Raw genomic sequence first — 16,972 nt, 5'->3', positions numbered from 1 at the left:
ACTCCACATCCTCACATTTTTTTTTCATATTCAGAAACTTTTGTCATCTCTTTTTGCCCAGATTCAGGTATTTGTTTTTTTTTTCAGTCCTTTGAATAATTCTCTGCACAATTATTGCAATCTGGATCTGGTCCACGAAGAGGCTTTCAATAGTGGGCTAAGAGCATGACCTGCTCCTTATCTTCAGTATTACTTAAATCATTACAAATGTATCTTCTGGGGTACTCTGTTGCATTCTCACATATTTTATTTGAATTAGAAGATACATTGGGATTACTTTACCCACTCTGCATGCCTGCATTTCACTGTATCCCCATGAAAAAAGAAACCAAAGATATAGGAAAAAAATGCGAAATATAGACGGCATCCTGCAAGAATATCATCACCATAAACTTGCAGAGACACCACAACATTACTTTTCGTTAAAATGTCTTTCTTTAGGCCAATATTTTGTCATAACCAGACAGGTTGGGCTGATTTGTAATGCTGCTATAGTCCCACTGATATGATGCTAGCTTGCCAGGCACTCGGCTGAAGGTTAAATGCGTGGGCTACCCTTTGCTATGGTAGGCAGCCTCATTCTGCAAGGAAGTGTGAAAAAAGCTTGCGTTCCCTAAAAAAAACGTCCCCAAGTCTTCGTCAGAGAGTGGCATCCTCCTTTAAATTGTATAATTCATAGTGCTCACCGTGAAAACAAATGACAAAGCAGACATGTCAGTATAAATCAGTGTTTATTTGGTGTCTTAATAATTTAGGAGTGATGAACAGTGGATTTGGTGCCCCTCTGGTGGACAGCGTGTGTTGCTGCACCAGAGTGACCTTACAGTATCTGCTGTAGTGATCTAAAGGCTGCTTTGCTCTTCGTCAGATCAACACACAGATAAATTACAGATTACACCGATCCGAGTCTGCCTGTGCTACCTGCTTTGATCTGTCGGCTGGGATGAAGAGGTCTAAGGCACACGTAGCTTAACAAGTAGAGGTGTCACTCCTGAATGGCCTCATGGGCAGGCATTAGCAGCTCATGTCAGTCTTACATCAGTCTCTATGGAGGTCGCTGCTTCTACAAGCTTAATGCACAATCAGCAAAAAACTAAGGCTGACCAGATTTAAGGTTCTCAGTCTGTGTGCCAGACGCATTGGTATGACAGAAATTAATCTGTTGGAGCTCTGTAAGTCCCCCCTACCAGGTCACTTGGTATGAGATGAGGCTGAAACAGTAAGTGTGATTGTTCTGGTCCTGTTGATGATCTGGATTAAGGTGCGGTAGATCCCTCCTATTTCTCTTTGTAGACCCGCAGAATGGCCTCACACACAAACTGGAACTGACACTGAAACACCAAAAATACAAACAACAAAAACACAAATTATTGCCAACAGGTCCTGTGAAAAGATCATACCAACAGTCATTGTATTGTATTCTTTGTATTCTTTTGTGTAATGGTGTTACTTTGTTGGCAGAATTACTATTAAAAACACATGAATGAGGCACGTAGTTGTGCAGGATGATGGCTCCGGAACAACAATTAGCACGAGCATTTGAATATATCTTAAGTCAAACCCCTATATACCGTCTAAAATACACAATTACTGCTGCAGGCAACACACCTGTTACTAAAGTACATTTTCTTTTACTGTAGTAAAAAAACGAAATAAATCTGTGCCCAGTTGTTATTACCAAACCCTCTGAACAGAATGATGTCTAATTTAGTTTGATAAGGGAATTTTCAGCACAAAGTAATGAAATGCATTGTTTTAATAGCATTTGATGAGATTTGTTGGTAAAACAAATACAGAATAATTCCAGCCTTATCCTGTAAAACATGGATTCCTGACAAGAGGGTGTGTTCTCTGACTCTGCATGTTTCCATATTTCTATTATTGGGACACAAACATATGGGGGGAAACCTGCAAATTAGCATAAAAACATCAAAGAGAAAAGGCTCAAGGACCAGATCCCCTTCCAAAACGAGGGTGGTAGTGGAGGAAGCACCAGTGGCCTGGAACCGGGCATGTGACCTGAGGGCTGCCAAATTCCCAGCACTACCTCCCATCAAAGCATTAACACTTTCATCTCCTTATGAACCAGCACAGAGCTGCCACAGAGCACAGCTTCCAAACTCAGCCTGCCCGCCCTGCTTCATCAGTCTTCAGTATAAAATTCTAACAGTCAGGTTTATGTTGAATGAATGAATTAGGCAACAGCTGACAGAAGAATACATGTGTCAAAATATGTGACATTGGCTTTTAAACAGTAAGTTGAGCGCAAAAGGTGTGTAATTTTCATATCTCCCATAACACATACACACATCTGTGGTCACATCCTGCCATAGCTTAGCTTTTAGCAAAGAAAAAAGATTTCTCCACCTGACCATCCTTTCCGAAAACAAGATGCCAAGCTCTGTAAAGTTGCTTTACAATTACAAGCCAGCTGGATCTTTTGAAATGATAACTTTGTCATACTATCCATGATAAGATATTTAGAGGGCTACAATCAGGTAAGAGGTTGCCATGATATAACAAATATTTTGTTAATAATTTTTTTAAGAATCATTTAAAAAGCAAAGCATAAATCTTGTTGTGTTTCTCTGTACCGTAGTCTGGACCATCATTGGCCGCTGATCTCTTAGTGTTTTGACAATATCCAGCGGTAACACCGGTTGACTCTTATCCAACAGACTCAGCGCCGTTTCCATGGTGATCAGAACACCTGTCCGTCCAATCCCAGCGCTGAGAACGAATTACAAAACAAACACCGCATTGGGTGTGTGGCGGAGGTGGGCATATTACATGCTGGTGGTGAATCTGAGTATAATGTGATTGTGTGTTACCTGCAGTGTACCATTAATGGGTGTTCGCCTTTCCTCCTCTCCCTCACTGAGCTAATGAACAGCAAGAAGTCTGAAGGGTCATCAGGCACGCCATGGTCTGGCCACGCAACATACTGCAGGTGTGTGACTGCACGCTCCTCACCTCGCTAACACACACACACACACACACACACTCATATATGGCATATATATAGACAGAGCAAAAACACTCATGATGGATAATAAAAAATTATTAAAATACTGCATAAATACAAATTAATGTGTAACATTTTGAAGACCTATCAACCATATGAGACAAAGACTGCAGCACTGCAGGCTCAGACATTATTCAGTACGTAAGAAGGTGGAGGGGAAAAATAGAGCAGGTGAGGGGAACAAAACACACACGTGACCTGTAGGTGAGATTATAAAGTGAGAGGGGACACAGAGATGAAAACGGAGAGATGGAGAGAGGACAGCGATGATAGAGAGAAAGATCACATTTGGAAGAAAAAAAAAGTGAATGTAGGAGAGCAACTGATTTTAGATTTCATAATGACCATGTGGCCTGTGACTCCATGCAGGGATTACCTCACTCCGCCAGAGAAACAGATGGGCTCACACAGCAGTATGCATGTGTGTGCATTCATACGCCATGCCTCCTTGAGCATTATCCATTTATTCATTCACCAGTTTTATTTGGATATATTTCATTGTGAACCTGCACCCTTCTGACCAACTACTCTATCAACTAAATTGGATAAAATTCTCAGAAATACCCGCACACTTAGACACGAGGGCACCCTCATCGGCACAGAGGGGTGCTTTAAAATGAGTTAAATACACACTAATACACATGCCCACCCACGCACACTTACAGACCCTGCTGCCCACACGGAAGTGACTGTATGTTAGTTGCAGTTAAGTTTGCCAGGAGGAGCTGCTGCCTGTGGTGAGCTCTGTTCTGTGACATATGGCACAAACATGGTACATGCCACTGCAGAGTTAAAAGCATCGAGTTGTGTGACCATCGTCATGCTTTACTAATGTTTCATGTGGACTTCATTCATATATATTATATATTGTTTGGGCAACATCACATCAGGAAATAGAACATATAATACTGGATAGTAAATAACTTGGTGACTTAATGATATATATATAAAAAAAAAAATCTTGTTTTGTCTGACCAAAAGTCTAAAACACAGAATTTACTTAATGAAATTAAGACAAAGACAAGATTAAAGATAGATTTTGTTCTTCACTGATCATCAAAATAGTTGTTAGCTGTTACTAATCAGTGCAGCTCTGTTTGCTACTGTACCTGTATATGAGTCAGAGTGAATTGTCGTGTCACATACGCCAGGTTACACTCCTCTGAGTGACACTTCACCCGCATGTGCCCATAATCCTTCACTTCTGGGGGATGTGGCCAGTACTGGTGGCACTTGGTCTGCAAAACGTATGACATCAGCAACAAATTACATTGTTTCTGACATGAGTCATCTGCCAAGATACAATTAATTACTGCTGCTACAGGAGCTGTGCTCTGCTCTCATGAAATCAAGACCATGTTCAGCAGCATTGTGCGTTCAGCCTGGCAGTCTGAGGAACAAAGGCAATTCATCAAAAGCAGAATGTGAAGTGATTGTCAATTTATGTGTGTATGTGTACGTATGCGGTCCTCAAGTAGAGATAAACTCAGGGCACTTGATGGACATCAGGAAAATGATCAATTAATGAGAGCATCTGGTTACCAAGCAACAGGCGACCAGACACAAAACATCTTCATTCAACGAGACCTTGATATCTTGCTGCCTCCGTCTCCGTGGATGTGACTTCACTCTTGAATTATCTGTGACTAGCACCACACTCACTCATTACATTTAGCTTGTCTACACACTGTGAAACCCTAATTAGTAAAATTACTCAAATGTGACATTAGATCACATTCACATTCATCTCAATGAAACCTCTTATTTACATTCATCATTAATCAAATGAAACATTAAATGGCATGGAATAATGTGCTGCTACTGCAATAATCACTGTGTTAATGCACAGCCGACACTGGCCTGTGTAATTGCTGTGTTTTTCTTGCTGTTTACTCGTTTCCATTCCTGTGTGTGTGTGTGTGTATGGCTGTTTACTGACTGTATTAAAGAATGAATATGCAGAAGTATGTATACCCTTCCCCTCTCAGTGAGAGTTGTTAGCATGATGATGGTGTGTGTCTGTTGCTCCCAAACACTCTGCCAAAAGTGAGTGCAGGTCTGTGGCAATGGACCCTGAGCGGCAACATAACGTAAACATACACCAGACACTGGGGGCGCCACCTAAGAGACAGACAAATAAACAGACACACATTTACACACACACACCACAGAGGATGAAGTTACATTAAATGCCATTCAGGGACAAGGCACACAATTTCCTATTACAGATGTTCACCGTGATGTGGCTGGCATTGATGTAGTCCTCCTTGCCCTGGAGCTTCACTCTGGTGGCATCATCTGAAAGGAGTGCAGGACAGCAGCATGTGCAGGTCAAAATAGATGTCCATGTAACCCAGGCTCAGCAAATTAAATTTCATAAGATGCCACAACAGTGTGCACCACATAAATGTTCGAAAGGTGGTACAGAACTGGGGGTGGAATGCAAAACCGGGGGCGGGCGAGAAAGAGGCAAACAGCAGGGTACAGACAGGCAGATAGGTAGGATAAGCAGCACTTACAAGGTAAAACATCCTTGTATCGATTCTTGTCCATGTTCTCGCAGAGCCTCGCACAATTTAGTGACAGACCAGGCTTCCTCCTGTATAAATTCTAGAAATTACAGAAATGAAAACATACACAAGCACACAGGAGCACGCACACACACACACAGCATCTTTGTTTTTGGGTGAAGATCTAAACCAGCACTTAAAGGGCTTGTTACAATCCAAACTGAATTCTGCCTAAAAGAAACCCACATTTGGGTGTTTTGGTTGGATATACGCTCTCTTAAACACCTGCACCCTCTTTAGCTCCCATCTGCATTTGAAATACCTCAAAATGGAAACACAGTGTCCCAGACTGTATTCCTCTCTCCAGCTGTCTCATTGATTCCTCTAGTGTGGCAACACATCCCAACTGAACAGGTGACTGCACTCTGTCTCCCTGTAATTGGCCGGTGAGTGTGAGAGCGGGAGGCAACTGCAGCAGGGGGGGCATTCGTCCAGGACCTGGAATACAAGGACGGTTCAAGGCTGTCATAAATATTCATGGGACATGTCAGGTTGAGTGCACACTTGGATCAGATGCTGCTTCAGCACTTTTCTCAACTACGCACTTACCTTTACGTCGAATGAGCAAGGCCAGCTCTCTGGTGTGCGACTCTCTGCTGGCTCGTATGAACATGACAACTTGATCATGTGTGTGTTCAGAAATGTCTCGACCATTGATGAGGACGACCAGGTCTCCCTCCAGGAGTTTGGGTTCACATCGGCCTGCCTACAATAGAAACAATATCATTCAAAACCTCAGAGATACATATTGCAATCTTTGTCTGTGTCGGCACATAAACCAGGAATTGCAAGGCAGAAATGCCAAATATTTTTACATGATTGATTGAACAGTATCTCCATTAAAAATTCTTCCACCAGAGTTCACTTTTGGTTTCAAAATAGTAAAATATCACACCCTGGGTCACATAAAATACATTCTCACATCAATAAATCTGCCTCCAAAACACACAATCAGACAGAGTTTACTCTAATTTCCACAAACCTGAAGTTTCATGATAAAATAGCTAGTTTGGTGAGGCCAACAATTCAAACCCAAAGAGTTTCAGAAAAATATTGAGGAAGACAAATTTGAAGCAATAAATCCTCACACACGGGATGCCGAAAGCAGAGAAGTAAAATGCTGCCCATTCATTTTATGTCAAGCATTTAATCAATTTCTCCCTCCTGCTCTCTACGGCTCAGTATGTTTCAGCAAATATGTATTGATCTGTCTGTGTTTTCTTTACATTTCACCACAAAATTATTTTGACACAGCCTGAAAACAGTCAACATACAAACGTGTTCTCACCGGAGAGTCTGGTTTTACATGTGATATCGCTAGAGGCATCTTCTGGTCCACCCCCCCCCTGGAAAGAGTCAGTGCAGAGAGTAATCATAATATACAAGGTGTGTATATATTAATTGTTTCAAAATTACATTGAACTTGCTTTGTAAGATGAAGAAGTAGTAAGAAGGAATGTAAGAGAGAGACCCACTTTAACATTAAAGCCAAACTTGCCCTCGTGATCAGGGGTAATGCATATTAGCATCAAGTCTCCATCGCCAAGTGCATCCTGAAAAGACACAAGTGTGCTGAATGAACACGTAGCTAAATGGAGACACACTCATTTAAAACTGATAATCTGATAGCTGACCTTGTTGTAGTGATGTGAGCTCTCCTCCTCTCCGATACTATCATCATTTTGGAACAAGGCTTCATCTGTGCTTCGGGTGTAACTGCCAGAGAGACTGGAAGACATGAAACCAATCTTTTTTTTTCCCACTCTGATCTGTCCATTCATCCACAGCCTCAATGTTTATGATGATATATTTCAAACTTCTATCATGCACAAATGCCCATTTCGGGATTTTGTAATTTTCAGAAAATATTTCATTTAAATGGCTGGTGCTTCCTATAAATTAACGCACAGGTAGAGGAATTCTGCTTCATGATTGGTGATGTATTACACAAAATTAAACATAATTAGCTAAATTTGAATACATGTGGTGTCCGTCAACATAAATCCAATCACAAATTTAAACACATAAGTGAGTAAACCAGCCCTGTTGCTGAAGCCTTGCCAACGGGGAGAGACTATTTCTGTTGTAACTGATACTAACTTGCGAGGTGAACTATCTCCTTCACTGTCCTTGCTGCTGCTCACAGATGTCCGGTAAGTGTAGAAGACATCTTCCCCCTCTGTCATCTCTTTCAGTTCATTGGTCAGCTCCACTGAGGATGGACGGGGTTTACGGATGCCGTGGCGGACTCTCGGACTTCGCCTGTCAGATACATAAAGATAGTTTCCATGGATTTTAGGAAAGCTGAATTTTGAGATTTTGGAGATAAAATTTCTTTTGGTGACACACGCAGTCCATGGCCATAGTATGAAGGAAACCAGTGGTTATGATAATGGTTCTTTGGGAAACGGAAGTCATTGTTTAAAATGCATAATTTCCCTGAGTGCCAGGTAAGTATCAGATCTTATTAAATGACAGGCGCAGTCCAAGTTCAAGAGAGGGGAAACAGTGATGATTTTTTTTTTTATTTGAGTGCTACCACAGCTCTTTTCTGGGCTGGATACCATACCAGTTTGGGGTAGATGGGGGCGATCTGGACGGCAGACTCTTGGTCTCGAGATGCTCTGATGAAATTGACCTCCGCAGGACTGGATTCCACACCATCCCTCCCACCACACGTTGGCACACCGGACCACTGCCAAGTGATTTTAAATCTTCAGTAAAAATGCACAGTATAATCCAGGAATTTTATGAATACGGGCTTACAGCGGAAGGCTCACCTCTCAGTTTTACTGTTGCCAAGGCCCAGGTGCTGTGTAATCCGCTTTGTGTAGGACTGAACTGCTGTGCTGTTGTTGTGTTTGGGGCTCCTTCCAGTGCGGTTGGAGCTGAAGAAAGAGTGATGATCCACACAGGACCTCCACAGGTTCTTACAGGTTTTGGGGCAGGGTAGAATCAGAGACACCTCACAGTCTTGGGTCTCTCCCTACAAAATACTAACTTTAGGTTCTTTCAGATGTTTTATTATCTGTCATCTCTGTAGGATGCTCAAGTAGCTTTTTTACTGGAAATAAAAAACTGCCTGTTTTCCCGTTGTTCATGAATGATTTATGATTTATTACATAGACAGAATTTTGTTGAAAAGTGAAAGTGCTTGTGCATAAACCGCAAGGTCCCCCAGAGAAAAATAAATGTTCCTAATTTTAGCACACAGCTCAATATAAAAACAATCAAAAATTGTTTTTGCTGATTCAACACTTTCAGGCCATTTACCAGCCAAGTGTGAAGAGCAATTACATGTGAGCTTGTTCCGAGTAGATCTTATAATAAGAACAAACAAATGGTAAAGGGACTCACATGTTTACGTTTAAGATGCATAAGAAAACGTTTCCTCTTGAATGAAATCTTGATTATATTTCCCCTGAATGCAAAGAATACAATTAGCTGGACGAAATAAAATACAAGAAACAGTCATCTAATTAGTAGAATCATTGCTCACCACGGGAAGAAACTGGAGCAAATCATATTACAGAATATTGCAACACCACTTGAGGCCAAACCCACCATCAGAGGGGCATTGTTGGTGTCCTGAGAAGGAGAGATGAGGAGAAAGAGAGAGAGAGGGAGAGAGCTGCAGGGTGTCATACATGTGATAAATCTGAAGAGTGCTGAGGAATACTACTATGCTATGCTTCATGTAAACAACATTACCATAGCTCCATGCAGCTCCACTCCATACAACTCCAGGGTCCGTGCAGTGTTAAGGAAACACAACTCCGCCTCACTCTGCCTCAGCCCCCTGGGAACACACACACGCACACGAGAAAACAATCACATACAACAACAGGAACTGACTGCAAAATAAATCAGTTGTTTTTCAGTGGCTGCCGCTGTAGATTTAATTAACTGAATTACTTGTGCTGTGGATGCAGATCCTCCACTTTACGCAGAAAGTCTTCATCTTGTTCAGGGATAAAGTGACACTTTGAGAGGTAACCAGGGAGCCGGGAAGGACAGTGATCCCCCATCTCAGCTACAGATGGTGGAAGGAGACTTTGAGCGTCCACACAGAAACAAATATGCATATCCACAAAATACAGACACAGTGACGGCTGGGGTACTGTGAGAGAGCTTCAGCTTACTGGGAGTACAGGAGTACAGGGGTAATTATTTACACAGTTATTATTAAGTCATTAATCATTTGTTACTAAGCGATGGGACTTACACTGAACAGCATAAGAGGCTAACACTACAGCTGCGCTCAGAGGGCACTGCAACCTGCAATCATACACCATGATTACACACTGTAACAGCTCAAAACAAACAAAACCCAAGGGGATGGGAGATTAGAGTTTGGACATGTTTATGGGTTTGTGTGATACTAACCGTCCCTCTCGAATGTCGCTCCTGATCTGGAGGAAGTAAAGATGTCTGCAGGGACAAGAGAGCGGTCATTTTTTCATATACAATGCCATGGAGAGAGTTATTATATAGTTTTTTCCATCATGCTACTGGCTAGCTAAATTCACAAGTCCGATGTAAATAACTTGTGGTGACATCAAAACTTTGTGCACTGACAATATAGAACCATGTTAGATGAACCTGAGTTTAATTACATGGTCTTTGCTTAATGAGAGTGACATGTTCCATTCCTTTGTACTATTGTTTAATGTTTTCAAGTTCCAACTGAGAAGTTAATGCAAGCTGTAGCATATACAAGTCTAAAACTTGTAAATACTATGAAATATGCGTTACATTCGCCTGCTTGTGCAACATTCAATTAGAAATTCCATACAAATACATCTACAATAAAAAGACAACAAAAAGTAAGTCCTTGGCTTTTATCCATAACCCCACTGAAAATTATCTTTCTGTTTCACACAACTTCTCCAGATCCGCACTGAGTGGTAAACTGTATGTCTGGAATATGAAAAAGAATTGTAAACATTTACCTCGTCTGTTCATGCTGCAGAGAGTTGGGATCAGAAATGAAGAACCGTACTCTGAAGTTGAGATAAAAGGGAGATACAAGACCTGCAGAGAAATGTCATCTTGTCACACATGGCATACTGCAGCTATGTCTGCAAGTTCATCGAAGTCTTTTACTTTCCCCTGTCATTCTCATAACTCATCTTAAGCCATGTATTTAAATTAAAGTTATTAATTTAAATATTAATATTATTAAAAGAAATAACGGCAAAGTTAATTCTAGGCAAAAAGAACTTTCTGGAGGCAGGCACCTTTAATCTGCTTCTTCAAGGGTTTCTCAGGCTCCAACCATCTCTGAAGAGAAAGAAATTCATTAAGTATAATGGCTAGCCGGGGCTAAAAAAAGCATTTATGTAAGTATACCCCGTGGTTATCATCATTGAAACAGCAATCAGCGTGTGCAAAACATTACAATCTAAGCCGCAGCGTGCAGCAGATCCACAGTGAGCTCACAGGAGAGAGTGTGTTGGCTGTAATAGAGGCGATGGCTGTGGTGGATTCTCTGATCTGCAGACTGAAGAGCTGCCTCTCCTGAAGGCCCAGGTGGTTACATACTTGGTCCAACAGTACCAGACCTTCATCCTGCTTCTGAAAAACGGAAACAACAAACAGCAACAATACCAGATAGAACTGTGAGTGGCGTTCAACAGCTGATTACTCATACGTGTAATTATACCATGCCATATGCTGTTGTAGTGTTTTAATGCAGAGACAGGAGAATCAGATTTCCAAAAGAGAATCTGAAGCAGAACTACACCTTGCTTTATTAATCATTCTGTAGTATAACTTGCAACTCATCTGGATATTAACTCATTTTCTTTCCACTTTTTGTTTTCGGAAGAATATCCATCTGATAAAAGGATCGTGTAGACTGTAAACATTTGCAGTTATCACAGCATTTCATATGTGTGTGATCTTAAAATCTGTGAAAGAGCAGTATCAACTGGAATCTTTGGAATGGCAAAAAAAAAAAAAAAAAAAAAAAAAAAAAGACAGCAAACCTTGTTTACAGGTGAGAAGCACAGATGTCGCATAAAAAAGCAAGTTTAATATTGGAAGTGTTTTGTGCCTTATGAACACAGCACAGTTCAGACAGCTCCTGTCTTAGAAAGCAGTACTGTGACTACCTCTTTGCATGCGTGTGTATAAGATTGATGAAATAACAGGCTCGTAAGCCTGGCATGATGGGTGAACTGCAGGAGGTGAGTTTTTCCTTCAAACCAAGGTCAAGGGACAAGAACGACATGTGGATCAATGTAAGATGGAAAGAATAGTCTGCCACTAAATCATGCTCTGACATAACAATCATTAGAGGTGCACAGAGACAGATAGAGGCAGCATATGATCTCCTCAACCACAGACCGGAAACACTGTCTGCCAGTATGTGTGTGTGTGTGTGTGTGTGTGTGTGTGTGTATTTGTTTATGTGCGTAACTCACGCTGACTCTAAAGGTCTCGATAGTCCCGTCAAGCAGCTGAACTAGGCAGAGCAGGTCCGGTTTTGGCATGTCTGTTACCACGGTAACTCTGCCTCCCTCTCAAGACAAACAGCCTGCCCTCAGCTTGGCACTGAAAGGGTACCTGAAGACATACAATCGCACACACACACACACACACAAGTATACAACCACAAAAAAGTGTCAGATACTTCCAAGTTGTTGTCTCCAAATGAGAGCACCTCCCTCAGGATGACATTGTGTGGTGACTAATATATGTGCTGGAGAGAGCATTAGGGTGCAATGAGTAATACATGGTGAATGCGAAGGAGTGACTGTATCTGTGAGTGTGTGTTTGTGTAATTCCTTATTATTTTGCCTGGGTCTGAACATGTCCCTTCCCTCTCCCTGCTGCTCTCCTTCTGCATCTCTCCGCCTTTCTCAGGCAGCTGAATGATAAGAATGTTAAACATTTTCAGACTTGAGCACGCCCATCTACTGCACTGCAGCTGATCTCAGACCGACGGCTGGGAATAATGCATGAACACAAACACATGCACCTATGAATTCAAGTTTACCGCAACTTCGACAATATCTTTCTGTGAGTGTATCTGTGTCCAAGAGGTATCTATATGCGTCCAAGTGCATGTACGTACATGTGTCCTGTGATGACTTCCAGGTGAAATTAAATGATCCAAGCCGGCCAGTTTCACTATGTTTCTGAAAAGACACACAGTGTTTGAGTTAATGTTTGAACACCGCAACACACTATGAATACATTGGCAGAGCTGTTCCCAGTTTGATGACCGATTTTCCGCAATGCCCCTCACACAGCTCAGCCAATAGTGAACTTACAGGTGAATGCTGCATCTAAAGGCAGATTCATTATGATGTGGAGACCATAACAACACTAGGTGTTCTGCATCTTGCACCCATTTTAGATTTGTTGAGATTTGAACCCACATAAGACTCTTACTCTGGATGCTTTGAACACACTGAGACTGTGTCGTCGCGGCACACAGAGTACATACTGAAGGGCACAAAAATACAGCAACACAAATCCACAGCCTTTTCATTTAGTGACTAACTAGGGCCTTTCTCCAAATCTAAGGCCCTTATTTTTGTTCTTCCACAGTCTCAACCCGTCGGTAATAAACTCTGTACTTCGAGCCAACAAACCGAACAAGTAACCTGTTGACAAGCTTAAGTTTTCTACAGCTACACCCAAAAAGGAGGAACTCAGTCCGGGCGAACTTTCCTCCAACCACGGCGGTGCTCCTAACTACGACTCAATGTTTTCTCTTTTTTCTTTTCTTTTTTTTTTGTTGTGAAAGGGGGAGAGAAGGTTTAAAAGAGGAAAAATAAGACGTGTCTACCTCAGCCGTCCCCGCTTCAGATACGGGTCATAGTCCACAGGCTGTCCGCTGTGAGGGCCTTGGGACGGGGCGCGTCGGCGGAGCCAGGTAGAGTTAGGTAAATATCCGGGACAAGTTTTCATCCCTGGTCTGCGCGTCTGGCTCCGCGCGGCCCCGCCCCTCCGCCGCGCGCGCTCCCGACGGGGCGCGCGGCCAAATCAAGGAAGCAGAAAGCATCGAAGTGAAAATCTCTGCTGAGTTAAAGCGCTTAAACCGCCCTGTGAAAAAGCACAGATGAATCACCTGGAAATGTTCTACCGAGTAAAGGGTGGGGGAGTCCATTTCATATCAAATGCACTGTCAAAACTACGAAAAGGAGAGGCGGCAAACCTTTCTGCCAGAGAAGCTGGATCATTAGAATGAAGGCATCTTGGATGAAATGAACTTTAGATCACGTCATGGGTTAATCAACCAATGCCTGTACAGTGACTCATTCTTCAACTCAGTCAAAGTTTTAGAAGATCTTAGTATGCGGTGATTTCTGAGGTAACCACTAAGTAAAGCTGCAAATAATAGTACTGCAGTAAAAAAGTACAATTATTTTTCAAGATGTTCTGATTGATATGTGCATTATTTGAATGAATTTGCTAACATGATAGTTACTGTTTTTATTTCTTTCCTTTATATTTAGTACTGCAGGAAATGGCGTGTTATCACATACTGTAGTAACAGTAGGTTGGCATTAATTTATTTTAATTAGACTTTTCTTCTTTCACCAGTAGCTCTTTCTGAGTACAAGAAGCTATTAAAAAATTAAAGCTGAGTGAAACCTACATCATCAGATTTGGAGAAAACATGCACAAATTTGGTGAGGGAGCTACATTGTCGTCTACCATGATTACACTGGTGTGGTGGGTGTTTATGCTGTTAAGTCACAGCAGCTGGGGGTCAAGTTGCTGTGTTTGTGCTTTTATATGGAGATTCAAATCACAAAAAAGTTTTAATATAGACGGTTCATCTCGTTTGCTGTCACCATTCTCAAGGCTGAGTATAACTGCTGCCATAGACATGTACACAGATGATCTTAGGTTCACACTTTTAATAAATATTATTATAATATTAATCAAACAATGGTAAAAACTCTAATAAGGACTACTGATCTATAGCAAGATGGGAGAGTAAAGAATTTATAAAGCACGTTAACTTTCTCAAGCAATTTCCTGGATATACCGTATGACAGACTGATGCAACAAAGTTTCCCATTCAAAGATAAACCAAACATTAGATTTATTTTTTTCCCATGTAGAACACCTAAAATTAGATTTTAAAATAATTTTTTATACCTATCATCATGTAATTTTTATGGCGAGATCTTCATGTACTCTCAGCTTATCCCACCAATACTGCTCTTTACATACCTTAAATTAATGTATATCCGAAGACATGTGAACAGTAAAGTTTGTGTTTCAGTATCACTGGACTAAATTAGTGCATGTAAAGTAAAACACCCATGTAATAATACCAAACATAAAGGCAACTTTGGTTTTTCATACTTAAATTACATTTACTATTTTAAATGGAGGAGTTTTACTTGGTATTTCTTCCACCACTGGCTGATCTGCTGATCCTCAGTGGCCTCCCTGAGTGCTGCCCTGCATGGTCAGTGTCACCTGTTGCATGCCAGCAGAAGCCAAGAACCAGCCACAACCAGTTTGCAAACTGCCCGGATAATGGGGCAAGAGGTTGCACTCAGAGAGCGATCACCTCACTTTGGAGTGGCTGGGGTTGTAACTCTCTCACTCCACTGCCTATGTAATACAGAGGAAGCTCCCCCTGTTGCTTTCCACAGATCAGCTTTCTGCGTCAGTAACCAAGATACCCTGTGCGAACTCTGCCCTGAGCCCAGCAGTTCCAAATTTAGACACCATGACACAGGGACAAACTGAGCATTATTTCAGTGTCTGTACATAATGTTCCATTAATCTGGCTCACACCCACTTACTCTGATGTCACAATGACTTCCTCTGGCATTCATTTATACTTTATTAGGAGTCTTCTTTTCAAATTCTTTATCTTCTTGCAAAGCCCTGTCATAATTTTTTATTGTTGATACATGTGTATGCCTGTAACTTATAAAGTTTTTACTGAAGCATATGATACATTTTGTTCCACTTCATCCCTTTCCAGAGAATTTGTTTACGACAAACTGTGCCAAATTCAAGATAGTCTAGATATACAGATACTATTTCAATTTCCACTTATGATATAATTACACATTAATTAGAATTTGTGCTTATATAATGAAATCTTATACAGACACAGAATGAGTGGAGTTGATATTGAATGACAAGCCAAATGTATGTGAAGTATTGCAGGAAATTGGTTGTATATCAGGAATGGCTGTAAAGTGGGTCTGGTGAGGAGATGCCTGGCATTTTTCAGGCAGGCTTTGCAGCCGCCACATATGGAGGAGGTCACATAGAAAGAGCTGTCATGGGCTTGAAGACTGTCATAAATGAAAACGCATATTATAGCTTCCATGACCCAATAACTATCCTTAGCTCCAAGAGGAGTGTGTTCCCTGTCACAAAATGTGATGGACACGTTTTATGTGTGTGTGTGTGTGTGTGATGAGCACACACACACACACACACTCATTGATTTAGTAGATGACCTACTATCCATGTTGCTGGCCACTCATGGACTTCCGGATGGTATGTAGTCCTCACCCTGACCACCCGTAACTGTGAGCCATAATAAATTGGCCTACAGTTACAGTGAAGTAGGAGTGTGTTAAGTCATAAAAAAAACTTTGGACTAACTTTCCAGACCAGTGGTCACAGAGCACTCTTTAGCCCTAACACCCAGTACTGCTTTTCACAAGGGAGCGTGAGGTCACTGTGCTGCCTTTGAGGACCACCAGCTTCTTTCCGTAACAAGTGAAGGGTTTTACAACTGGTTGTACATTCAGGGCGTCACTTTTGGCCACTCTCTTCTGACTGAAAAAAAAAAAAAAGTATCACATGATTGTCCAACTCTTCAGATTCCCTTTCAGGCCTTTTGTGTCTAATTTCAATCTTCCAAACACTTTTTGAGTCTGTACATTTCTGACCTGGACTAACTAAACTCCAGTCCCATCAGGCTCAGGCTCAGTTTTCTGACTGAGCATAAATAAATTCCAGATCTGGCAAAGGTGCTATTGTTAATCAGGCTCTCTTCTCTGGAGATCTGGCCACTCATAAAAGCAAATTGAAAATATTTATTTTCCACAGGCTTCAATGAACTTTCTGTGTTTGTGGTCATGTCATATCATTTCTTGTCCTGCCTTACCATTTTAATGACCCAATCAAAACTGAGCTCAATAACAATGGGTTACAGAAATCAACTACAATGCCACTTTACAACAAGACACAATTTATGCAGTTTTATAAACTGTAATTCATGAATTTAAACATTAATAGATACCACTGCTCTAGAGACCAGTTATAAGCCATGAATAAGGATTAGTTTTTAATATTTCAGTGGGTGCTTTCATTCCTTGTAAAGACCTTACCAATGGACTGTCTGATCAACTTTCATCTGAAAAAAGCTGCACAG

At 41.3% G+C, this 16,972-nt stretch overlaps 1 protein-coding gene across 2 annotated transcripts; it reads right to left on the bottom strand.

Annotated features, from left to right (window-relative positions):
* Positions 1–714: 714 nt before the first annotated feature.
* ptpn3 (protein tyrosine phosphatase non-receptor type 3) lies at positions 715–13,565 on the bottom strand. 2 transcript variants are annotated; one of them, XR_003840851.1, is made up of 27 exons: positions 13,397–13,565; positions 12,677–12,740; positions 12,024–12,165; positions 11,038–11,172; positions 10,836–10,878; positions 10,548–10,629; positions 9,982–10,026; positions 9,821–9,873; positions 9,511–9,628; positions 9,307–9,394; positions 9,095–9,183; positions 8,953–9,016; positions 8,376–8,581; positions 8,165–8,290; positions 7,696–7,857; positions 7,230–7,323; positions 7,071–7,148; positions 6,884–6,940; positions 6,145–6,301; positions 5,858–6,033; positions 5,545–5,635; positions 5,262–5,323; positions 5,000–5,146; positions 4,135–4,263; positions 2,843–2,977; positions 2,595–2,730; positions 715–1,331 (listed from the first exon to the last, which is right to left on the bottom strand). XR_003840851.1 is itself a non-coding variant. In XM_029504335.1 (27 exons), exons 3-27 carry the CDS (start codon positions 12,090–12,092, stop codon positions 1,278–1,280), a joined length of 2,607 nt encoding a protein of 868 aa, XP_029360195.1. In that variant the 5' UTR covers positions 12,093–12,165; positions 12,677–12,740; positions 13,397–13,564; the 3' UTR covers positions 715–1,277. The 2 variants fall into 2 exon arrangements, 1 of the variants encoding a protein (XP_029360195.1); XM_029504335.1 differs by having other exon boundaries at positions 2,832–2,977; positions 13,397–13,564.
* Between the last annotated feature and the right edge of the window lie 3,407 nt (positions 13,566–16,972).

Source organism: Echeneis naucrates, chromosome 6, assembly GCF_900963305.1.
Source record: "Echeneis naucrates chromosome 6, fEcheNa1.1, whole genome shotgun sequence".
Lineage (NCBI taxonomy): Eukaryota > Metazoa > Chordata > Actinopteri > Carangiformes > Echeneidae > Echeneis > Echeneis naucrates.
This window is presented reverse-complemented; position numbering and strand designations above follow the sequence as displayed.

Coding starts and splice junctions, on each gene's coding strand:
- ptpn3 (XM_029504335.1), bottom strand. CDS start 12,092: ATGCCAAAACCGGACCTGCTCTGCCTAGTTCAGCTGCTTGACGGGACT. Junction 10,630..10,835: donor CTTGAAGAAGCAGATTAAAG/GTGCCTGCCTCC, acceptor ATTTCTCTGCAG/GTCTTGTATCTCCCTTTTAT. Junction 5,147..5,261: donor TCAATGCCAGCCACATCACG/GTGAACATCTGT, acceptor TCTGTCTCTTAG/GTGGCGCCCCCAGTGTCTGG.